This window comes from Periophthalmus magnuspinnatus, chromosome 8 (assembly GCF_009829125.3).
Source record: "Periophthalmus magnuspinnatus isolate fPerMag1 chromosome 8, fPerMag1.2.pri, whole genome shotgun sequence".
Lineage (NCBI taxonomy): Eukaryota > Metazoa > Chordata > Actinopteri > Gobiiformes > Gobiidae > Periophthalmus > Periophthalmus magnuspinnatus.
In genome coordinates this window covers 1,095,441-1,121,325 of record NC_047133.1, presented here as the reverse complement: position 1 = coordinate 1,121,325, position 25,885 = coordinate 1,095,441, and the positions used below count along the sequence as shown (strand labels likewise).

Sequence of the window (25,885 nt, the reverse complement as noted above, 5' to 3'; positions counted from 1 at the left end):
TTTGACAACGCTAAAGGCTACGGAAACAGCTACTAAACATTTGAATACTTGCTTTTAAGATAGAGGAATGTTAACAATATAAGTTCAAAATCCTCATAACCTTTGCTCATGTCAGAACAGTTTCTACAGTTTACCTGAAAATTGTCATAACGGTTGATCATTATACCATCTCACTGATAATCTCTCGTTAAATAAGATTCAACTGTTCCATCCTCTGGTCTTAAATATCTGGCTTGAGTCATATTAACTGGGATATTTCTGCAGTAGTGAATAATAATGGGGCAGATGGTTATTACACATTGGTTGCAGCTGAAGCACGGCACAAATGGTAGTTTAATGAGCTTTACTTCTATTCCTTCTCATTTAGCCCTGGTTTTATTCATAACTAATTACATGAAGATCATTTGTTGTAATGGAAGCTTTTATAAGATCCTTTGTAACCAAATGAAGGAAGCAGAAGATTGGCGACTGGAGTAACATGATCGTTTTTTTTTCTCTGAGCATTTCATGAAGAACTGGAATATTTTCTTTTTCAAATCAAGGTTAGTTTGTGTCCTTGCTGTGGCATTGGTCTTTTTTAACTTGTGCTGCAGTGCTAAGGTTTCTGCTCGCCTCATATTCCATTATCCATCAGTTAAACGTTTTCATAATACTGTATATCATTATGTAAAAGCCAAAGGTAAATCTTTCAACTGGATAAAATGTTGTAGGTGTGAAGATGTTTCGCTTGTATAACTCTGTCCTCAGACCCAAAGCAAAAAGAGAACAAAAGAGCGAGTCATTAGGCCCACTGAGGCTGAAACTAAATAGCCGTTGTTTCAGTTTCAATTTCAGTTCAATTCAGTTTATTTTTGTAAAGAACAAAATCACAGTCACCTCTTTGGGCTGAACAACAGAAAGTTAAAAAATCAACAATGAAAGAGAAACAGACAAGCAAATTAATTTAAAAAAACACAAGAAAATGGAGAAGTTTAACAGAGCACCCCCAGTCCTTAGACCCTCCTCCTGCAGGAAAAACTCAAAAAAATCCAGTGGGAAAAAGAGAAACCTCGAGGAGAAGCTCAGTGAAGGAGAGATCTACTCCCAGGACGGATACGGCAGACGTGTTTAAGAGTAATGTGCATCTATTTACAGAAAGAGTTAAAGTCTGTAGAGCCAGAACCACTCGACTAAGGGTCAGAAGCCGCCCCGGCCAGGTGAGGGAAGGGAGTGTCCAGGTCCACAGAACAGTATAGTGTAGTTATCTCCTCCCTTCATACTGATATAAGGCAGTGTTCAGCAGAAATCTGCCCAGAACTGAAGAAGCGGCTTGAACGAGCAGCCAAACATTTTCACTCCTACAGCGTTTTGTCCAGTGACGGTTTTAACTTTGCCTCTTTACGATGGATCACACCTGGACGACTGAGGCATCACACAGACGTACATCACTCTGGTATCACAGTATTAGAAGTAGCTATAATTCTTTCTCTAAATCAAATAATTGTGACCTCAGACTGTGCTTCAATCCTCAAGGCGCCCATCTAGTGACATGTGCAAAGGTTAAATGTCAAACACTGTCTGCACTACGTAAAATATGACATTCTGCAGCGGGGTTCATGCGTTACCTCTGTCAGTACGAGACGCCGCAGACAGACTGAGGAAGCGGTGCATGTATCTGAGGGCGAGCTGTGTACTCTCCGTATCGTCAGGTTTGAGTTTTCCTGCTAAATTACTTACTGACAAATACAAATACACAATCACTGTCACAGTTTGGTGCATCCTTCTTCACAAATAACACATTATTCAACATGAAGGGCAGATCAAATGTAACCGAGTGTTTTCATTTTCCAGCTGTCACACACGTCACCACAGGATGCATAAAGTGACTGACAAGTATGAGCGACCTACTTAACCGTGAGATAAAAATGGGTTTACGGAGAATATTAAAATGATTAAATTCAGCAGAGACGGCGGTGTCAAGGAATTTGTCTGGCATTTCAATGGCATTATAGTCTGCCAGACATTCTCGTAGTTACTTCTCTTTTGAGCAGCAACAATTACTAAGAAAATAATATCTAAAAGTCAAGGGCACTGTGCAAGATATCGGACTTTCTCTGGCTTAGTAAATGTCTTTAGTAAAGCATAATATTTGTGAGTTTTGGAGGTTTTGGGCAGTCAAAACTGAGATCAAAAGTTGAATATGTCCATTATACTGCAGGTTAAGGCTCTGCTAAACTACACTGCATGACCAAAAAAAAGTCGCAACCTGGATTTAACGAAACAAACAGGTCGTCTCCTCCTGCAGTTGATTGACCAGGTTATTCCATCAGTGGATTTTTGGGCATATTCCAAGCTGAAAATGCCACGATTCATCAGGCTCAAATTGTGACAGAGTGGATCAGGAGCATGAGACGTCATTTTCACACATGGATCGTCCACCACAGAGTCCAGACCTTAACCCCAGTGAGAATCTTTGTGCTGGAGAAGCTTTGAGCAGCGTCAGACTCGACCATCATCAATGCAACAGGTGAAACATTAATGCAACAACTGGATGGAAATAAATCTGTGACTCTGCAGAAGGTGGAACAACCAAATATTAGTGTGTGACCGTTTTTTGTGGCCAAGCAGTGTATAGAGTCTTCAGTAAAGCCTAATATTTGGGGGTTTACGTGCTTAAAGTTAGTGAATTCTACAGGTTCTGTGCAGCCCAAAACTTGTATATGTCCATTATACTGCAGGTTAAAGCAGTGAGTACCTATATTCTACTGTGACGATAGCTCATTCTTAAACCAGTAAACATAAAGGCTACATACTCTGCTTTTAAAATGACTCCTGGAACAGTGAATGCGATGTTCCATTTGATTAGGTGAGTCCTTTGATTCTCCTACTGTCAGTGCGACGTTTTGTACACACTTGACACCATTTATTTGGCTCACCTTGAGAGACAGATGAATATATTCTACATTAAGTCACTACAGAGACACTATATGAAGAATACTGTAGGTTTAAGGCTACAATTCTATACAGATGTACTTTTTACGCTCTCACCGTGGTACAGTAGCTTGAAACTCACTCCATCCATCTTACTCCAGGACGACGATGGCTCTCTGGTTTGGGTCGTGCACAGCAGCCTCAGCACCAGCGGGAGGGACCTGACTGCTCGGCCAAAAGAACATTTCAGGGTTAAAACTCAGAGACAGACGGTAATAACAGAATCAGCATGCAGGTGTACCCGACATTTGTCTGTGTACAAAAACAGGAGAAAGTGTCATGAGGATCTGCAGCCTGACACTTACCCTGAATAACATTTCACCTGGTCTCATTACTCCAGGCGTGGAATACTGATGCTCCCTGGGATTTTTTAGCCCAAACCAAAATAAACAACATCGCTCAAACTGTCAAACATGGGACTTGAATCGGGAAGCGGGTTTAACATGCAGTGACTACTAAAATGTGTGGAGAAAAAGATCAATGGAGTGATGTGTGTATTGAAAAAAGGTAAGACAAAGGTAAAAGGTGGAAAGTTCAACGGTGAGTAAATAGTAGGTACCTCGCTGAATATTTAAACAACTCCCATTGGAAAAAGCTCATGTATGTAAATTATACTGAACTCAAGTGGGGGCAGTGAGAAGTGTAAATATTCCCAATGGCCTTAAGACGAGCAGAACCACAGTCCCAGCTCTTACTCCACCAGGATCATTATCCCGGGCAAATATCCACTAAGGAAATACTCTCAGGTCAACTGCCAACGATCACAACCCCCTCAATCAATCAATCAATTCAATTTTTATTTTTCACAATGGTCAACGTAATGAAGGAACACACATGCACACACACAGACACACACACACACACGTAGATCGGGATGTTTAATGATACAGTATTGATTTCTTGGGCTGCTCTATCGATATATTGTCAACTTTATTTTTTGTATATTTTACCAAATTATTCTGTCACGGCTCTACATTTGTGTGACTCGTTTAGAGGAAAGAGACTCGTTTATGCAAAACATTTGACATTTGATTCACTGTTTTGATGAATAAAACAGGTTTATTTCATATTAACTTTGGTTTAACACAGACTTTTATTCTCACAGTTGTTTTAGTCGATGTGTTTTGATCCTTCAGAGTCGTTAAACTGCACATGTCTCTGTGTAAATGTAAATGTGGAGCTCGTATAAACTGTGGATGAGTAATACTGACACATGCAACAGTCTGTTTTATAAACACTCTTTTATAGTTGGTAAAATCACAAAACAAAATGCATTTTGTTCTGTTCTTTCATCTTCAATAAATGGAAGCTAAAATAAATAAATAAATAAAGTATATTTATTTTTTGTGAAAATGGGGTTGATCATTAAGTGTCCCAAAATCCTTTATTTTTCACTGAATTGTATCGATTTGATTTGAAATATATCGTATCGTATTGAATCGACAGTGCACTGTATCGAGGTACGTATCTTAATGATACCCAGCCCTACATGAATCACACACACACGCACATCTACACACTCAGCATTACACACTACATGCAGAAGTGTGTATTGTGCACACATTTCTGTTTACATGCAGTTTATAAATGACCCTGTGAAAAACATGGAGCCCCAAGAAGCTGCACAAGCTCCATCTCCCTGTGCAAAACATCTGAGGCTCGGCATGTCGTGGGGTTTTACTTTTGCCATTAGAGTTTGACACAGTTTTATGAAAGCAGAAAAAAAAAAAACATACATAAAATAGAGACAAACAGAAAGCCGTATATACACTGATATAAGTAAATGAAAGAGAAAGAAAAGATTAAGATTAAATTAAAGCAAATAAAATGTAAATACAGGGTAAACGTTTACAGTCTAGTACACCAAACTCCACTAAAATGAATTAATCTATTAATTTTATATGTGAAACGATAAGATAAGGAGATTCACTGCATGATGTTTTTGTTGATGGTGACAATATTTAGTTAATTAATCTATTTATCAGTCCACAACATTTATTTTGGTTTATTTAAGGTTGTTAGATGAACTTTGCATTTCATATCTGTGAGTCCCTCAGTCATCCAGGTTTGATTCATGGTAAAACCCAAAATTAAATCTGTCAACTGGACAAAAAAGTTGTAGGACTGAAGAAGTTTACAGATTTTACTTTTGGCTTTTACATTGGATATAGAAAAGTTAAGAAAACTCCCGCACACGTCTCACTCTTGGTTCACGTTTATTCACTGAATGTTTTGGTTCCTCTGATGTTCCTCAGGTGTTAAAAGTGAACCAAGAGTGAGACAGTGTGCGGGAGTTTTCTTAACCTTTCTGAATCAAGTGCCTCTCGTCTGATGCACCTGTCGCCCTGTCAGGTGTGCAGAGTCTACACAGAAACTTTTACATCGGATTTGAAATTATAAACAGGTTTTGCAGCTCTACAAATGAGTAAGAGGTTGTATTTCTAGTCGCTTACCCTGTGTGGTGTTTCCTTGTCCAAGCTCATGTCCAACCTCCTCAACGCTGAGTTTCTGCAGAGCTTGGAGCAAAGCTGGCCTCAGATTAGTGCACAGTTCTGCTTTGTAATGCGTTTGGCTGCTCAGGAGGACTTCCAACACGTTCAGGGCTCTCTGTGCCAGACCGGTTTCTCTGGTACACACCATCTCCTGGAAGCAGACACAGATAAAATACAGTGTACAAGCACAAAACAAAAAAAAGCAATAACATATATATGAGAGTGAGAGATGTTTGTTTTGATTTCAGGGCTCGCACCAGGAGGGTAGCAGTAACAGCAGGGTACTTTTCTATCAGCGTTAGGAGCTCTGTTATTTCGGGTTCGTCGTCTTCTTCACCATGCTGTTTTTCTCTACTGTCTTCCTGTAAGAGTTATTCACATAGTAACTTTGGCATACCGTGTTAATTACACTGTGTATACATAAATGAGCATTACATACACATTCACATGACAATTTAATAAAACAAAAGCATTGTTCTTTTACCAGACATCGTTGTACACTTTGTAGCACAGTCGGCAAATTAAAAACTGCATAATTATCTCTGAAGTGATTTACTGTTCTAAATATACACGGCGTCTTACACTGTTTAAGTCTGGATGTGAAGCTTTCCTGGTTAGCCACAGCTCTAAGACCAGCGCTCTGAATCGTTCTAACTCAGAGTAGCGGCAGATGAAGTGCAGCAGAGGTGGGTGGTGGATGTACACGGAGGAGAGCGTTTGGCACGATGAGAGGGCTTTGTTGATGCACTTCAATTGAGTCTTTGAAAAAAGGTGAGTGGGTAAAATATTGTATATAGAAAACATATATATTTTTCACAGGATTCTTAAATATCTCAGATCTCATTTGGTTATTTAAAATCTATTCTTCAGTCAGCTCTGAGGTCTGACTGTACATTCTTGTGGTTCACACTGACTCCTCACCTTTTCGAGGCTGGGGCTTTTGTCCTGTGTCACTGACAGCAGGTAGAGGGCAGAGCGGAGCACAAAATGAGGAAGGACACAACTGCCCTGCTCCTGCACTGAGCGCAGCAGCCACACCACACTAAAGAACACAGTCTGGTCTGGAAGGAGTCTACAAAAGTGCACCATTACACAATAACAACACAACAAAGACACCATTTCCTGATAAACTGTACATTTCCAGTTGTGTTCAGACTTTTACTGGCCACAGACAGACACATGATTTGGTCTCTCTAAAAAAGTTGTCCATGATGTTATTTATGAGGTGTGTTTCTGCAGGAGTAAACTCACACTGGTATTCCATCATACAGACCTTTTCTGACGTTTTCATTTAACCTCTGACATCAGAGTGCTGCAATCCTCTGGATATTTTCTGTTTTTAGAGCATTCCCTGGATCTCATGAGATTATTTAGCATGAAATTCCCACCATATCAACAGTTTGAGACAAGCCCATCTGGCTCTCACACACATTCCACTTTGCTCATTCCTCATTCCAATATTATTTTTGCTTCTATACTAAACTGTGTGTGGATTACTCTTCCATAGTCAATGTCCCAGTAAATACGAGCTCCTTAACACAATAAAATGTCATTTGTTGAGTCAATATTTGGATTTAAAAATGCCCAATCTAATTAGGTGACCAGTGAGTAAACATGATTCTAAAGTACACTTAATCCTCCGACATAATACATCTATAATCATGGCTTCACAATGCAAAGCATATAGGGTTTCATTTTATTAAACCAGGAAAGTAATGAGCAGATTCAACTTCAACACAGGAACGCTCCCACAAGTTATAAAATATTCAGTCTCTAAAAAGTCGATGATCTGAAATGATTTATGGAAACAAAGAATAAATATGCTACAGTTCCTTCTTATTCTAAAATAATTTAGCCCATAGTCTAAGAAAAAGGAAGAAGCTTGTTCTAAATATTAAACACTCTTAAGGGGAAAGGCAGCAGAGAGTTGGACAGAACATTGCACTAATTGCTTTTCCTGCAGAACATGGCTCTTATTGGGTGTCATCTACTCTGCTCCTAAATAATGTAGAACCAGAGACACTTTTAACCTCAAAGCAAATCTGAGGATAAAACTGTGTAATACTTTTATGGCACTTTATACTTTACAGTTTTTTTCTGATTAGTCATTAACAAATTGTAAAAGCTGAAAGTAAAATCTGTCACTGGACAAAAAGTTGGAGTGAAGACATTTGACTCTTCTTCAGTTCTGGTCAGATTCTTCTTCAGTTGTGGTCAGATTCCTGCTGGACACTGCCTCTGTCTGAAGGAGGCGCTAACGACACTGAAACGGAAAACAGCTTTTTTGTTTACAGTTTCAGTTTGTTGGCGAGGTCTGTAGAGCTGCACTAAGTGAGCACTGTGCCTGAGACATAATTATCATATTCATTCAGCTCCTGCAACGTTTTGTCCAGATTTTACTTTCGGCGTCATTAACACATCGACAGTTTGTGGTTCCCCAATAATATTCTTTATTTTCCATATTCTCTATTAAGAATGGTATAAAATGAAAGACTAAACTAATGGACTATGTTTAAATGTACAGTATTGTATTTACCTGTCACCTTGTTGAAAAGCCAAGTGGAGCAGCACCATCACGCAGTACTGAGTCGCCCTTTGACCTTTGTAGTCACACAGCTGAAGCCCAGGAGCCTTGCGCAGCAGAGAGGGCCAATCCGACAGAGGACAGGACAGAGCGGGGAGATGGTGCAGCAGAACGTTCTCCACCTCCTCCGCCTCTGCTGGAGAAAGCAAAATAATTTAACACAAGACTTCACTGTGACCAAATACAAAGTTAGGGCAGTGAGCGGGAGAAACCTTTTGACTTTAAACTCTTACTAAGAAACAAAAAAAATGTTAAATTAACCAAAAATCCTACAAATCCTATATATACATTTAAATTTAACACTCACATCGAGGTCTCACAAGCAAAAAAAGATAATAACGTGAGGATCTAAAAGAGAATGGATCGATGAGAAAGCGGAGCAGGGACACTGGAAACCGTCTGAAATGACAAACAGAAAAACAACGGAGATGGCGGCGCAGGAAGGTCGAATCCTTCTATGGGTGGCCTTTGGGGGAATGTGGAAAATGAAACAGAAAAAACATGAGAAACTATATAGGGTAGTGTCAAAGTTACAGAGGGCAAACAAGAAAGCAGCAGCCGCTCGTTCATGACCGATTCCACGCCGAGCAAAACTAGAACGACTCAAAGGAATAGAGAGATAACACAAGATAATACAAGACGAGTACAGAGCCACAGTGGAGTTTTACATTATCTGACGTCATATATATTTACATTATACACTGATTATTTTGTGTAGAGACAATCTGTGCCTCTGTTTGTCGTGTCTGATATAAAAATATGAAACAAGTATAAAAAAAAATGAAGCTTGTAAAACTGGCAAAAGAATTACAGCAGCACGTTTGAAGAAAAAGAGACATCAATGGACTAAAATAAAACGAAGAAAACAACAGATGGGAGTGGATTTGGAGAGCAGACTGTTGGCTCTGAATACACTTTATCAGTTTAGGATAAAAATATTAAGAGAGAGAAATGTAGAGTAGAGTTTCCTGTTGAAGAAAAGAAGCTGAAATTAAAGGAGTGAAGGCAGAACGTGTGTGCACTGGAGCTGGATGACAGAAGAACACGGGGTCTCGTTCTGCTAAAGTCATTATTCACAAACACAAACAGAACTAAACAGCACACCAGAGCACTGCCACGGGACGGGGTCGTGAGAATAACAGGCTTTCAATGACGCGGTGTAAAGAACGCTGAAGTGACGCTGAAGTGACGCCGATGAGAGCAGAGGGGCAGTGTGAGCGGACACTTACCCAGACGGTCGCAGTCGGACTCTTTGTAAAGACACAGGCTCAGATTGAACAGAAACTCACAGCAGGACGCGTTAAGATTTGGGTTCCTGGAAGTAGAACAAGAGTCGTTAATGTAATTTATCCCATCAGCGTTTGTCAAACATAGAAACACTCTCTTTACATGGTGATCCAATTCACTGATAGAACTGAAAAACGTCATCTAATATGTTTTTTTTTTCTTGTCTTGTGTGTTTTTTGTGAGAAATACTAACAGGCTTCCAACTGTCACATTTACTTAGTGCAGATTTTTGCTCAAACTAGGCTCTACTTTAGAAATATAACACAACACAGAAGTTTCTGAATGTGGCTTTAGTCTTTTACCGTCTGAGAGAAACATAATGAGAAGTTTCCCCAGTGCCAAACATACACATCCCCCCCCTCACACACACACGCAGCAGCTCTGGGCCAATCAAAACGCTCCGTCACTTTACCTGTTTCCTGTGCACAGCAGAGATTTGTGCTCCAACGCCACTCGGACGAAACACGAGGACGCTGGGAAAGAGAGACGGAGAGGGAGAGAAGGAGAGAGGGAGAGGGAGAAAGAGAGACATGGACAGAGAGGGAGAGTGAGAGAGACAGAGAGGGAGAGAGAAGGAGAGAGGGAGAGAGACAGAGGGAGAAAGAGAGAGACATGGACAGAGAGGGAGAGTGAGAGAGACAGACGGAGAGGGAGAGAAGGAGAGAAGGAGAAAGAGGGAGAAAGAGAGAGACATGGACAGAGAGGGAGAGTGAGAGAGACAGAGAGAGAGAGAAGAGAGACAGAACAAAAAGAGGGAGAGACAGACAGGAACAGAGAAAGAGAGAGGAGGAGGGAGGGAGAAAGAGGTAGAATAGACAGAGGGAGAGAGACAGAGAGAGGAGCCAAGAAAGAGGGAAACAGGGAGAGACAGAGAAGAGAGAGAGAAGGGGTGGAAGAGATGGAGTAGAAAGAGGGGGAGAGAGGAACAGAGAAGAGAGAGACAGAGACATGAGACAGGAGAAGTGAGAAAGAGAGACAATATAGAAAGAGAGAGAGGGAGAAAGAAGAGAGACAGAGAGGAAGAGAGAGAGAAGGGATGGAATAGATGGGGTAGAAAGAGGGGGAGAGAGGAACAGAGAAGAGACAGAGACACAGAGATGGGGGATAAGGAGAGAGAGAGCGAAAGAGACATGGACAGAGAGGGAGGGAGAGAGACAGAGTGAGAGAAGAAAAGAGAGTAGAAGAATAGAAAGAGGGAGAGACAGAGAGAGGGACAGAAAGAGAGAGATGAAATAGAGGGAGAAAGCGAAACAGAGAGGAACAGAGAAAGAGGGAAACAGAGAGAGACACAGACAGAGGGGGAGAGAGCACACGGGAGAGGGACAGAGACAAAGGAGAGAGAGAGAGGGATAGGGAGAGAGAAGAGAGGTGGAATAGAAAGAGGGAGAGATAGACACAAGACGGGGGAGGGAGAGAGAGAAGAGAGACAGAATAGGAAGAGGGAGAAAGAAGAGAGAGATAGAGGAAGAGAGAGGGGGTGGAAGAGATGGAGTAGAAAATGGAAGAGAGAAGAGAGAGACAGGGACACAGAGAGAGAGGGATAAGGAGAAGGAGAGAAGAGAGACAGTATAGAAAGAGGGAGAGATAGAGAGACGAGAGACAGAGCGACAGGGAGGGGGAGAGAGAAAGACAAGAGAGATGGAATAGAAAGAGAGAGAGCACAAAATGGAGGTTATGTTATGCAAAAAGATGCCAGTTTTATTTCATCATCACAAGTCGATGCAGAAAAACGTCTTTATTTGAGACCCTGAAGTTCGATGGAGCTCTTCACGTAGGTGTTCAGCTGTGAACTGCTTAACCTCAGCAGTTTGTGTTTAAATGCCACCGTATCAACAAAGTGCCCTGGGTGTTCTTACATAATTAAGTTTTTCTGTTCAAAATATCAGGTTTTTGTGAGGTTTATAAAATTCAGGCGCCCGACAGTACCGTATATTCCCCGAAATAAGCCGTCTGTGCTCTTTCTAGCATATTGCAAACATTACTCAAATTGTTACACGGAGGGTGATGTGGGCATAAACTTTATTTTGTACTGTTTTGTATGCTGGGGGGGTTATTTTGAGTATAAGCAGAATCAGCAGAATCTTTTCAGACAATCAAATATTACAGAAGTTGTTCAATAAATGTCTCTCTTCTTTGTTATATAAACCCCTTTTAATACTCACCAAGCTTCCTCGCAAACACAGGCATGAGCGATGGAAGGAGGAAGAACTGAGAGGACAAAATGGAGTAGAAGTGCTGCAGTATCTGAGCGTTGGGTCCATGTTGGCTCGCCTTCTACACACGGACACAAAATAATAGTTATTTTCCAGCCGTAATGGACATTGTGTGATCAGGACGTGGCTTCAAAAGGCTTTACTCAAGTGTTTTCTTTTCACGAGCGCAGATAAGGAAAACAACAAAGCAGCTGAGTACATATATGTGTGTTGATATTATCTCTTACGATGACAGCGGGTATCCAAACAGAGTCACAACAGCGCAGCATACACCGGCACAGGGACTCCAGGGAATCTTCATTTTGTTGTGTTTTTGACGGAGCCGTAAATGCGTTCTCCTTTAAACCCGGCTCTGATGCACACTCCAGAGCCAACCTTAAAAGTGTGTGTAAATGAAGATGCGAGCAAAATAACGTATATGATTTATCAGGCCCCTGAGCTGGTGTCCAGACGTTGTGCTGACCTGCAGGCTGACTGAAAACAGACCAGAGCCTGAAGTAGGAACACATGGGACCTAGAAGCCGGGCTGCAGATACTGGACTTCTGCAATCTGGCCTAAAGGATTAGAGAAACATCTCATCACACATCTGGTTTCAAAGCTCAACACAAATGAGTGTTCAGTGTTGATCTCTGTCTGTTCACTATTGAACTCGACATAAAAGTTTCACTCACAGAGTTCTGGTGGCGTATATGTAAAGACAAAGACAGCTCTGAAAACCTCTTGGTGATGCTCTCGATCATTCCTGTGATCTCCTTGAACTGGACTGGTCGAGACTGATGTTGTTTTCTGTGTGAAAAGAATCCAAACAAAAATCTATATGCATGTGGTGGCTTCTTTTGGACTTATTTAAGTGGGTCAGAAGATGAGAGAGAGACTATAATATCAGATATACTGCAACTGTGACTGTTAACCTGCTTTTAAATATATTAGAAAAACTGTAATACTCAAATCTAGTCTATATTTCTATAATGATATTTTGGTGTATCTAAATAAATAAAAAAACACTCAAACATTTTGTCTTGTAAAAAGTAAAAACGTAAGCACAGTCGATAGAACATTAGAAAACAAGAAGTGGCTCTGACATCATGCCCTTGGCATTACAGAGCTAATATTGACACCCTGTGCATGTTTTGTATACCTGAGGAGGATGCAGGTGGCCTTCACAGCCTGTGTGGCCACGAGGAGACAGGAGGAGGACACCCCAGCCTCCAACGCCTCACACACACCAACAAAGTCGGGGACACTGGGGAACAGGCGCACCTCTCGGGGCTGTCTGTGTAAACATACAAACACACTTTTACAGTTAATTAATTGTCCTAATGTAAATACAACAACACAGCTCACATAATTATGTAACTGATCAGATTTCATGTAACCTGACCACTCTGCTGCAGTAATTAGACTTGAGCATCTACAGTTTATCTCGAGCTTAAGATACAACATCACAACTACTGCTGGCTCTCACTGTTGACACAACAATATCCACGTAAAACAGTTTAGAAACACGAGTCTATAAAGGGACAAGCCCGGGCCACACCGTGCAAAGACTTAGAGACACTTTAACGGCCTATCAGAGCTGGAGCCCCTCAAACACAAACCAGAAGAGCTTCCTCAGCACATCCAGTCTCTTCACTGTTCCCCTCAGTGTAAAGGACAAATCACCTCTCCATTTAAAATCTCTTATCTTTTGTACCGTCGCCATCTGACAGTCTCAAGGCTTAATTAAAATAATGTCAACCCTGCAGAAATATGACAGTGTGTTAGTGACTGGTCATATATTCTCATCTGCCAGTGACAGTCCATTCTTATCTAATTAAGTGTGCACCATATTTAACACGTTTTACTGTAGATATCGACTCAGGGTCAGTGGAGCACATCGACCAATATGCTCATAAACTCTGAATACTGTCTCTGGGGCTTGTAGCGAGGGGCAGGGATCATTTCTCCACTTTCACTTTCTTCATTTGTGTTGTATTGTTGACAAAATAATCACAGTAAAGCACAGTAAAACAGCATTTGGTCGTGTTCCAACTGCAAGACTGGGAAATCCCATTTGGCATCAACAGTAAAGAGATAGAAACACTTATTTTTGGCTTGGATTGAGGTGATTTTGTGTGTTTTAGTAATTGTAGCACTTAAAGGGATCTGCTGGCAGTTGCATCATGATTTAACATACCATCCATTAGATGTTTTACAGATCCAGAGAGAAATTAATATTTGTTTTTGTGATTATTTGAAATTAAACTGTACAGACTCACCTCTCCAGGATGACAGTGAGTAAAAGAAGTCCCCGTTTAGACACTTCTAGGTTGGTCAGACGTAAAGCCTCCTTCAGACTGCGCACCAGAGATTCAATGCCTCAAACAAGAATTTTATACTTTTTACTTTGTTGGTTAAAACAGTATTAAAAACACAACATTTTCTAATGACATTCAATCATGCAACAAGCGTTTTATTATAATAAGAAACATAATACAATGACAAACAGCCGCTGTGCAACATCTTTGAACTCCACCACTTAACACATCTGTGAACCAATCTTTGCTCTTATTAAATTAAATCAGAACTTAATAATAGAAGCTATAGCAGGAAAACATCTTGGGTACCAGGAAATTAAGTTGATTGTGTTGTTAAACAATTCCTGTGGTGGTGCAGAAACGCAGACAGTACAAGGAACAGCTAATTCATTGTAATAGCAGAACTAAAATAAACAGGGGAAGAACAAATTAGTTTCCATTTGTGGCTCTGAGGCTATTTGTCTAATTTTATCTGCAACCTAACAAAAAGATGCAGTCAATCTATCACTGAACTCACATTCAGTGTTTTTCTCCACAGCCTAAAAATAGTATTTCAAACCCAATGTGTAGGAGCTAAACAATTACTCATGCTTCCGACCTGCACTTCTTTAAGTGCGGATGTTTATGCCTCCCGACTTGTTTGGCTTTATACAAGTTGAGCTGTTTTATTTAAGCTTTTGTTTCATTTTTTATATTCAGCCTTGCTTTTTGTGTCGTTTAATATTAATAGTACTTCTTGCTCTGTTTGTAAGTATTGATTTGTGCTGTAGAGCAGTTTGGGCCATACGCTGCTGTAAAAGTATAAACTATATCAGTAAAGTTGACCTTAACCTTGTAACATATAAAGTAAAACACAAACTTCTGAAAATCCAACTTTCACATTTTAAATAACCACAGATGAAATGAGAGCACATCACGTCTGGCTCCTGTTTCATATGGAGTACAATTCAAAAATGTTATTGACGGTGTTTAAATGTCTGCACTCTATGGGTCCAGGTTGTTTGAGGAAGATGTCTGTGTGTCCCTCTGTCGTCCAGGTCTGATCCACAGCAAAAGACGAAGTTTAAATCTGTCAACTGGACAAAATGTTGTAGGAGTGAAGACATTTTGCTGCTCATCCAAGGATCTGAAGGGTCTCATCTGAGGATCCTTCCTTAAACAGGAATGGGGCAGATATAAGGCAGTGTCCAGCAGTGAATCTGACCAGAACTGAAGAAGAGACTTGGACGAGCAGTCAAACGTCCTCACGCCTACAACTTTAAGTCCGGTTACAGATTTAAACTTTGTCTTTTATTTGAGGGAGTTACTGCAGCCGTATACTCCACCCAGAGCCCTGAGGTCAGAGGTCAACTCCTGCTGGCTGCTGCTGTGCCCAAAAGCCAGAACAGCGCCCTCTGCCTGTCAGATCCACCCAGCCTGTAACGCAAAACCCACCTCTTCTCCCTGGCATTTAATACTAACAAGACTGGATTTCTCAATGAATGGTCAGCTGAAGTTTAAGTTAAGTAGGTTTAAGTTTAAAAATGTGCTATAAAAATAAACTTGAACTGAATTGAATGACTGCGTGTGATGAGCCAAAGTAAAGCCGTACCATAGACAGAATGGCACTGGGAGAAGAAGAGCGAGTCCTCGGTCAGGAGCTTCAAACAGGTGTAGACGGACCACAACAGAGCTTCACTTTTAGTACCAGCAAGTCTGTCAAACAGAAACTCTGAAAGGACAGAGGCGTGAGAAACCATAAACTTCAATTACCGTCAAGCAAAATATTGACCTTGGATGGAAATCATGTTTAGTAAGCAAACCACAGAGAGCTGTTCTTTGGCAGTGTGTGTGTGTGTGAAATACCAGGAACATCAGCTTTAATGAAGGGAGCGCTGTACTGACGCGGAGAATGAACCAGGACAGATGCAATACACTTGGCGCTGCTCACCTGCAACATCTCATCGCCGCTCAGCAACAACTAGAAAAAACACATGTGATTAGAAAGCACTGGGGCAAATACACAGTTTTACAAAAGTATGTTTGGCTGTGGCATTGTTTAGACTCTATGAGATATAAAGAACTATTAGTGTAACACGGCCCACAGCAGATGAACGCGCAGATGAAAACAAGCTCTCTAACATGAAACTGTGCCCTAGAGCTTAATAATATTTCAAATACATGTAGTGTCTGTGAGGAGATCTGCTCATCTGTACACACTATGTACACAGCTCTGCTCAAATAAAGTATTTCATGAGGGAGGAGAAACTGTGGAATTTAACTGTTAAAAGGTTAAAATTTGTTCAAGATCTTTTCACAAATCTGCTTTTCTTTTCTGTGAATCAAAACTTACTTGATGGAGAATTCTCTCTGGTATTACAGCTATAATTATTACTTTATTCATTTAATTTGACGAACTTGGCAAATCTGACTTAGTCTTAAATCTCAGCCTCACAGGCTGTACAGTAATGTGAATGATTAAGGACAGAATCAAACGGAGTGTAAGCTTCACATCGATTTCCCAGACATGGATTACTAATATTTATCCTGTGAAAAGCCCTGTGTGATTCCCACCCAAAGACACAAAAATACAGGCTGTGGACTTGTTGTTATGATAAACGTCAGAGTCCAAACGCACATGTGGCTGATTGGAGCAGGATGTTTGGACAGACCTTTTTCAGGATGAGAGGCAGAGGGCTGTGCTCGGGGGGCTGTTGCTCTGGGCTCTGGCTGCTCTGGGACTCTTCACACATGAGCGGAGCAGACGCACTGCTCATCAGAACGGACACTGCTGCTGCCACCTGCACTAGCAGCCACAGCAGGCCTGAAAGGGGAAAACCGACTGTCTTAAACTCTGCATAGAATGTTTAAGGACGCAAACACAAAACACACAATACAACGCTCCACTGAACTTCTCAAGTTCTCTCAAATCCATGACACTCAAGGCTCTGTTTATTTGAATAAATATAATAAATATTCTACAGAAGATTGTATTACAATCATCAGTGTTAACACTCAACAAAAGCCTTGAAAATGTAATGCAAAATGTTTTCATTCAGATGAATTGGCAATTATTGTTTCAATATTTCTCATTAAACAGCCTTCAAACATTTGACCCTACTTTAACTGGATGTAGACGTTTTATCCTTTAGACTAAATGAAGCTTATGTGGACACATAGAAACAGAACAACATTTAATTCTCCTGCCCACTTTATTTTGTTAATTTTTTGAAAACACTGATTAAATTTTCTGTGTGCTCAAATACAGATCAAATTAACTAGTAGGTGATTAAACCTCATAAAGTTGTGAGTGCAGTTGTTATAGTGGTTGACTTTTACCAATGCAGTTGGTGATGAGCACAGTGGTGCTGGCGTTGGCTAAGGTTTGGAGCAACAGAACACACACTCTGTCCCTGATGGAGGCAGGTACAGCTGCAGCACTGGCCCCAAACAGTTTGATCCAAACACATATTATAGAAGCCTTCAGCTCTTCATCTGCGGAGAGCGGGGCTGAGCACAAGTGATCCAGCAACGGCACTACAGGAAAAAAACAAAATCAATACACATATCTTTAGTGATAAATTAATAACAAACTACAAGATATGCACTAAGATTTTATTTGGAGGAGCTGTCCGCACTATGAGAGTTTTAAACTAGCGACACAAACAAAGTGCAGTGGAGAAAACGCAGGTAAAGAATTAACGTCAGGACAGTCGAGAGGCAGAAGAAGTAAGACAGAGTAAATGAAATGATGGAGTACAGGCACAAACAGGCCTCACTGCTTTGTGAGCCACATCAAAACCCCACGTGAGCTCCCAGAAGCTCCCAGACATGTTTGATTAAACCAAAATATATGAGACGGCAAAGATGAGAGCCAGGGACAGAGAAACACTGAGCAGAGACACGGTGCTGCGGATGGACCAGATGATAAGAGGACTGCAGGAACAACGGTGAAATTACCACTTTTATGATGGAAAAGCACAGGGACCCGCTCCCTTGGCTCTACAAGAGAAAAAGATTTAACCATTTTATTTTGCTTTCTTGTGTCAGAAAAACGCAATGGCTCATATCCTTGTTTACTATTCTGCCAGGCGCTGTGATCCTGCACTCTCATCTGTGATCTGCTTTGCTTCAGAGAGCTTAACTCAAACTTTCTCCGTCTGGTTCTTCTATCCACAGACTTTTGATATGGATTTATAGCTTTCCAACCAAAGAATCAAAGACAAAAATATTAGTCTTTCATTTTGGAATGTTTCATAAATGCTTTGAAAAGACAAAAATAGTACAGGATATGGCGAATCAGTCACTTAAACACTGATAATGTCATTGTTTAATGCAGTAACATAATGTCCAAAGTGTTGTTAGCCTTTATGTTTGAATTTGAATTTTATTTGAGTATGTTCATAAATCATGTAATAAATGTCATTACAGTTCATAAAATAAAATAAATTATCATCCACGAAAAACATTGAACATTCTCAAAAGGGATGTGGGAAGAAGTGTAAACTTATTTAATCCCACCCCGTTCTTCTGATTCAAACTTTGAACAAAAATTTCATCCAGTTTCCTTTTACTTTACTTCTTAGTATTAACTACTTTTTCTTTTTCTTATTCTTCTCATTATTATATTCATTATTCTTGTTATTCTTATTCTCCTTGTTCATGTTATTATCACAACAATCACCATAGTCTTTCCTGTACATCATCACTGAACCATTCTATCAACAAAAAGTATACATATAACCACTGCTACCATTAATTAGGATTTTCTTTTGGTATATCTGGACAGAATATGACATTTATACAGTTTTTTAAATTGCCTAATATTTGAACATTGCCTTAAATCTTCACTCAGCCCATTCCATGATCTGACCCCACAGACTGAGACACAAAAGCTCTTTCTTGTAGTGTGACTTTAGCGTGTCTAAATTTTGCCGTTCCTCTAAGATTATAATTCCCTTCTCGCTCACTAAATAAGTTTTGAATGTTTGGAGGCAATTGATAATTTCTTGCTTTGAACATAATAAGCACGGTTTGGTATTCCACCAAGTCCTCAAATTTTAGTAATCTAGACTGTGAAAATAAATCATTTGTGTGCTCGCTAAATCCCACTTTGTGCACAATTCTAACTGCTCGTTTTTGAAGAATAACTAAGGGTTGTGTATTTGTTTTGTAATTATTCCCCCACACCTCTACACAATAAGTCAAATACGGTAATATCAAAGAAAAGTATAATTGTTGGATAGATTTTAACTCTAATACTTCCCGCGCTCGTGATAATACCGCTATACTTCTAGCTACTTTTGTTTTAATGTATTTAATATGTTCCTTCCAGTTTAATTTATCATCTATTATTACCCCCAAAAATGTACTCTGCTGTACTCTCTCTAAAATACTTCCTTCCACTGACACCTATATTTCATTATCTATCTTCCTATTTCCAAAAAAACATTATAGTTGTTTTGTGTAAATTTAATGTTAACTTGTTTCTTTTAAACTCAAATTACCATCCGAACAAAAAATATTAGTAATCAGCAAATAGGACCAACTTCAACATCTTAGAAACAGAACAAATGTCATTGATAAACAGAATGAATGTTTCCTTTCCTTTGGTCCTTCTGCACTTCTGCACTATTCATAACCATCTCAATTTTGAACCTCATGAAGCAAAACACACAAATTGCAGGAATAAGCAGAAAAGGGCCATAAGCAAAATGAAAACAGTTTAATAGTTTGAAATAGAAAATGATAAGGGTTCAGGTGAGTTCAGCTGTAAAAAGACAGAATGTGTCATGTGCTTTAAGCCGTGTTGTGAAGTGTTGCTGTTGTCATTAGTCCAAACAGCCCCATAGAGCCGTTGAGTGACAGCGACGGACAGAGACACACGGTCAATAGTGGCGGCCCGCATCTTACATCAGCACTGCATCGACCCATTCCAGAAAGACTCTAAAATCTATTGAACACACGGGAGGAGAACACAAAGAAACGTAATATAACTGGCACAAATTTAGAGCTGGAACACGACTCTTCACCTAAATACACACCCACTTGACGTTGATTAATGGCGCCCATTATTCAAAAGAGTAATGGTTCAGTGAGCAGACAACATGCAGGTGGAAGAGGAGCACAGACAGAAGCACTCACCTAAAGGCAGCGCTTTTATATGTCAGAAGAAATATGGAAATTGGTTACGCAGACAGAATTTTAAGCAGGAGAAAAGTTGTCTGAGTGGAGTGTGTCACACGTTTGTAAAGCATTTAGAGCGTTGATTTTGGAACTATTCCTGGGTTTCAGAATGATGAAAAATTAGGGCAAAGATAATCAGGTTAGGTGATGAAACAAAATGACACTCATGTTACGCCGCCTTTAAAAGAAGACACTAAAAATAGCTCATATAAATATATGTAGAGTAAGAAACAAATGAAGTGGAACAGAAAATATAGCACATGTGCCGCAGCATCAGAAACTCATTTAGATTCTGAGGATGCTTCAGAAACAGTCCAAGGGTGGTATATTTTTTCAAGACAGAAATGCACAAAGTCACCTGCCGATAAAAATAAGGCACAGACTAATGGTGGATATTATTGAATCTATCTGGATACAGGTTAATTTAAAGTATTTCTAAAGTGCTGTTACAGGCCCCAAATTCATGTAATGATTATTTAAATAATTGATCAGATTGTGTCATTACCACAGACTCTGAAGTTTATTTGCTCAGACACTTGACAGCTGCTGTGGTTTGACACAAACAGCACCTGAAAGCACCAGGTTTAGTCATAAAACTGATGCATCTGAGGCTTGATGTTCTGACCACACTTTTATGAATATGCCACATCTTTGTTCTGATCCCTCATCCACTCCTGTAGACCTCAGTGATCATAATCCTCTAGGCATGATCAGAAAAACAAAAGAAAACAAAAGGAAAAATAATAAAATCATCATTGTCTTTCCAGTTCACCAGCAATTATTTATGTGGTAGAAAACATCAAGTTCTACTAGTTATAAAGGCTGTTACTCGGACGCTGTTCAAACGGTGAAACCTTTCAGTGTCTACGTCCACTTTTACATACAATATTTACAAATGACCTGCCGTCAGTACTAGATAAAGTACTAGATAAAGTACTAGATAAAGTACTAGATAAACCATTTCAATGTTTCTGATGATACCATAATATACCTGTCAGGTAAATCAATTGTTGAAGTAAGAACAAATCTCAAACAGGAACTTAAAAAAATGTGAATTGTACCAAAAGCAACAAATTCATTTTGAATGTTGGAAAAACAACAAGCATTGTCCTTGGCACGAAGCATTCTCTCAGCTAAATCTGTCTATAAAGAAAACGTGAGTGAAACGAGAGGAGGAGGTGAAGGAGTCGACGCCTCGGGACCATCAGGTAAACAGTTTGGTCTCTAAAGTGGGATGCAGTAAATAAATAAATCCTATGTGTCATTTAGTTTAGTCTCATTTGGATTATTTTGCAGTCATTTGGTCAAACACTTCATTGAAGAGAAAAATTGAGCTGGTGCAAAAACAAAGCTGCATGTGTGGTACAAAAATGTGCTTATAGGACGAGTGTTCCTATAACGGATAAGCTTTTTTCTTGGCTTTAGGTAAAGGATGGATGTTTGTATTCAAAGACAAACTTTTTAAGAAATATTATTACCCCTCAGACACCTTCTACATTCTACCAGAAACTCCCTTTTAATAATATATAATATATACATTGTTATTCAATGAGGCGTTCTGAAGGGCAGCCACAGTGTAGAACTAGTCAGAGCGAAGAGATGTTTGTAACCACGAAGGAACAGAATCATTTAAGACGACAAAGTCGTGGTTATAGCTTCAAAAAGCAACACAAAAAGCATTATTGTACATCAATGTTTGAAATAATGTGAATAAGTGTGAGCTCATATTGGTGTAATTTCATTTATGTAACTTCATCTGAAATCATAACTGTTATTTCAGGAAACCGTATTTTTAATCTGACAGCAAGTGGAAAAAATAATGTGTATTGGTGTAAAAATGTGATTGTTTTTTGTTGAGAACATGACTGTGAACAGTAACTAAATTTAAAATAACCCTGAGAAGAATACCTGACTGCAGGTACTAATAGGGATCAAAATAAACAATAAACAATATACTCCTGCACCACTCGCTCAAAATGCTACACGGCAGATTGTAAAGAGCCACAATAAAATAAAACTATACATAAAAGGTATGTAAAGTTAAGGTTGAGGCTAAGACTAAGACTAAGGCTGACGTTAAGGTTAAGGTTAAAGCTAAAACTAAGGTTAAGACTAAGACTAAGGCTAAAGTTAAGACTAAAGTTAAGACTAAGACTAAGGCTAAAGTTAAGACTAAAGTTAAGACTAAGACTAAGGCTGACGTTAAGGTTAAGGTTAAAGCTAAAACTAAGGTTAAGACTAAGACTAAGGCTAAAGTTAAGACTAAAGTTAAGACTAAGACTAAGGCTAAAGTTAAGACTAAAGTTAAGACTAAGACTAAGGCTAAAGTTAAGACTAAAGTTAAGACTAAGACTAAGGCTAAAGTTAAGGCTAAGGCTAAAGTTAAGAGTAAAGTTACGACTAAGGTTAAGGCTAAGACTAAGGCTAAAGTTAAGACTAAGGCTAAGATTCAAGATTTCTTTTTTTTGTCTCCCTTAGGAGAAGTTTTTCTTAGACCAATGGGCTCACACCACAGTAAACACAGAACCACACACAGGGTGCAGTACATCTCTCTCCACACACCATCACTCATTTTTACATTATTTATCATTTAACAGTTTCACTGAAACAGGTACAAATGAATGTTTATATCTGTTGTATCTCCACTGTGGTGCCCTGTACCTCCTCCTTGAACTTAATAGTTCATATTCAGGTTACCACACATGTGTCGGGTCATAGAGAATGCTCCTGGTCTGTCTCCTCATGGCCTGTTTGTAAAGTTCTTGAGGGCTCAGAGGGACAGCACAGCCCATAATTTTTTCAAGGTTAACGTTAAGGTTAAGGCTAAAGTTAAGGCTAAAGCTAAAGCTAAATTAAGGCTAAGGCTAAAGTTAAGGATAAGACTAAGACTAAAGTTAAGACTAAAGTTAAGGCTAAAGTTAAGACTAAAGTTAAGGCTAAAGTTAAGGTTAAGACTAAGGCTAAGGTTAACTTTAAAGTTAAGGCTAAAGCTAAAGCTAAAATTAAGGCTAAGGTTAAGGTTAAGGTTAAGGTTAAGGCTAAAGTTAAGGCTAACATGAAGGTTAAGGCTAACATTAAGGTAAACTTTATTGCTCCAGTGGGGAAATTTGTCCTTTGCGTTTGTATTTGTGACACATTTATGGTTTTATCTCTCAGCAAACAAGAGAATATTTTAAATACATGTTTTTCTCTCTTTTGTTTTAAAATGTAAATTGTCTTACCATACTCAGTCACAAGCACATAGGTAATGTTAGGGACGGCCTCCAACAATCGCCCGATGAAATTAAATGTTGATGGCCAACCCCTGGCATTTAATGGGCCGCATAGCTGGAAAACAGAAAAAAGAATACACTCTACAGACACAATAATATTTGGGCCAGTAATGAGACTGTAATAAATGATAATATCCAATGAAAACAGACAAGTAAAAATGAGGCAAAAACTATGCAGCCACGCGCTCCCGTCTGATGAATTGTGTAGGATTATAAAGGCAGCAGAGCAGGCGTGAAAAATGAGGCTCGCAAATGTTGACTTTTACGTAAGAATCGGAGTGCAATAAATCTAAATGCTGAAGGGATTTAGCGTCAACATAATGAGTAGACTTATTTTCAGCTCAGCCATACTGTGTGTTTTGGCTTGTATGACTAATTTCTTTGGATGAGTTCTAATCAGGTTCTATTCTGTCAAATTAATGAGTCGTATCTCCCCCTCTGTCATCATCAACCCAGGATAGACACAACTGTTATTTCTGCCTCCAGCATCATCTGCTCAACAGGCATCTGAGGCCCACACTCTGGGAGAGGCACCAGCAGAGCCCACCTGTTTGAGCCCTGCATAAGGACATTAATTACACATATATGAACATTAGAGGGGTGGTGTATATTTAGCTGCACAGACAGTGGTGCAGCAGTGGGACTGTATAAAATAACAGAGCGCGTGTGTGGTTGGTTGATTAATACATACATAAAATCTAATGAAACTGGACGTGAAAATAAATACACAAAATTAAAGTATGGTAGACAGTGCAGTTGTAGATTAAGTTTGGTGGGATGTAAAAAGTTGTGAAAGTTTGATGGCCTATTTTGTAGCTGACAGTACTGATACAGTGTTCAGTTTGTCGTTATGATGCAGATCAGATAAAAGTGCTGTGTGTGTAATATATGTCTTACCTGTTTTTGTATCTGGTCCAAGACAAAGCGAAAGGGCGGCTCACTCTGCAGCTCTAAGAGCACCTGGAGAAGCACTGCTTCATCAAGGTGTGTATACAATAAGAAAGAAAACTGGAATGTGAAGGTTCTTTTGGCAAATTACATTATCTTATTATTACTTATCATGCGTTCTGATCATTTCTGATTTAGTTTATCTGCCTCAGTGTAACAGCAGAGGGTGTTTTTATTCCTGAGAAATAGGGACTAAATTACTTTTACTTGTTTTACAATCAAATGCAATATTTTAAGCTGTAAAATTGGAAAAATACAAGTGCTACTGTGTCCAAAAGTAGTCTTTCCCAAAATACATTATGCATAATATTGGACCATTCAGCTCAAATGATTTCATTCCATTATCCATAAACTATTAAAAAGATTGTCCCTGGGGCATATTAGAGATTCACAGTCTGTCTGCTATTCGCTCTTTCATAATATTAAAATGTAGCGTCGGTGAGACAGAGCAGCCTGTTTGCAAAGTGCTTAACATCATTAAAGGGAACTAAATCTTTGTTTAGCAGACAGCTACAAAATGTTTTCTGAGTTATTTAAAACATGTATATTTCTTTCACCTTGGTCAACCTTCTCCAAAGTAGATGTGTCCTCTGTGGACTGTAGCATCCCTGTGGAAAGGCAAAGGCAGGTTATGCAACAAACTGCCTGACTACAGCAAGTGAAGTTCAGATACAACTGGAAGACAAAAAATCAATAAGGATAAAGAGGATGGCAGCTTAGCCTACAACACATGATATGATAACAATGGTAGTTAAAGGCAAAGTGCAAAGACCTGTTCCATTCTACTCAACAGTATTTTAACACAGATTTGGTGTGGGAGTGACTGACTAACACATTTTCCACAAACGGCGTTACAGTATATGAATTTTAAAAGAATCCTTCTGACTCTAAACATGATTGTTTTGTAAGTACCACCATGAACAAAGCTGAGCATGTAATAGTGAGATGAAAGGCGTGTATTTTATTGGATTAGGTGTTTATTGGCGCATGGTGTTGCTCAGTTAAACAAAACCATCCCACGAGCACTGCACAGACCTTTAATGTTCTGCCAGTGCAGTTAGCACTTGAAACAGATTACCATTTGCCACACAACTCTAATTTGATTATTACACTAATGGTTTAGACTTAAAGCTTGAAGCTGCAATAACACATTGAATGTGTCCATTTAGAATAACTTCAGACTTTTAATAAACCTTCCAATGTACCTGTACTATTTCATAAGTTTTGTCTTATTGTGCTCTCCGACAGAAAACAAATAAAGGAAATGGCTGTGAAACCAGCTGACTTTACTGAGCAGCTGTCTTGAAAATGAACTTGCAGCACACTGCATACATATGTTACTATTTTTTAAGTCACATTGTCTGCCCTCTTGGCTAAAAGTCACCCACACGACTGACCTTAGAGATTACTGGAGAATATGTAGAGCTTTTTATGGTATGCCTGAGTTTCTCACCAAGCAGAGAAGCTATAAAACGCAATGATACTTGTTGGTCTTGTTGAAGCAGTTCCTTTAAGGCCCCTGGAGAGTACTTCAATACCCCGCTGACTCCAGACAGGGCATAGGACTTTCTCACAGACTGTGGAAAAAGGAGTGGAGGCAGGATTATGAAATTGGATCCCAAATTCATACATCTATTAAACTAAAAGCATGCATAT

General features: G+C 39.4%; 1 protein-coding gene across 1 annotated transcript in view; it reads right to left on the bottom strand.

Annotated features, from left to right (window-relative positions):
• LOC117374626 (meiosis inhibitor protein 1) overlaps positions 1–25,885 on the bottom strand; it is a 33,407-nt gene that overhangs the window by 6,328 nt on the left and 1,194 nt on the right. Inside the window, exons 2-25 of the mRNA XM_055223465.1 lie at positions 25,683–25,806; positions 24,787–24,837; positions 24,179–24,252; positions 23,231–23,336; positions 17,163–17,360; positions 16,496–16,647; positions 15,690–15,804; positions 15,436–15,555; positions 13,806–13,905; positions 12,686–12,820; positions 12,189–12,333; positions 12,010–12,089; positions 11,774–11,921; positions 11,496–11,607; positions 9,746–9,806; positions 9,276–9,361; positions 8,434–8,445; positions 7,999–8,182; positions 6,384–6,534; positions 6,045–6,221; positions 5,720–5,824; positions 5,424–5,613; positions 3,028–3,135; positions 1,605–1,715 (exon numbers count right to left, since the gene is read on the bottom strand). Coding sequence (XP_055079440.1) covers positions 1,605–1,715; positions 3,028–3,135; positions 5,424–5,613; positions 5,720–5,824; positions 6,045–6,221; positions 6,384–6,534; positions 7,999–8,182; positions 8,434–8,445; positions 9,276–9,361; positions 9,746–9,806; positions 11,496–11,607; positions 11,774–11,921; positions 12,010–12,089; positions 12,189–12,333; positions 12,686–12,820; positions 13,806–13,905; positions 15,436–15,555; positions 15,690–15,804; positions 16,496–16,647; positions 17,163–17,360; positions 23,231–23,336; positions 24,179–24,252; positions 24,787–24,837; positions 25,683–25,806 — 2,845 coding nt within the window. The remainder of the gene's footprint in view (positions 1–1,604; positions 1,716–3,027; positions 3,136–5,423; positions 5,614–5,719; positions 5,825–6,044; positions 6,222–6,383; positions 6,535–7,998; positions 8,183–8,433; positions 8,446–9,275; positions 9,362–9,745; positions 9,807–11,495; positions 11,608–11,773; positions 11,922–12,009; positions 12,090–12,188; positions 12,334–12,685; positions 12,821–13,805; positions 13,906–15,435; positions 15,556–15,689; positions 15,805–16,495; positions 16,648–17,162; positions 17,361–23,230; positions 23,337–24,178; positions 24,253–24,786; positions 24,838–25,682; positions 25,807–25,885) is intronic.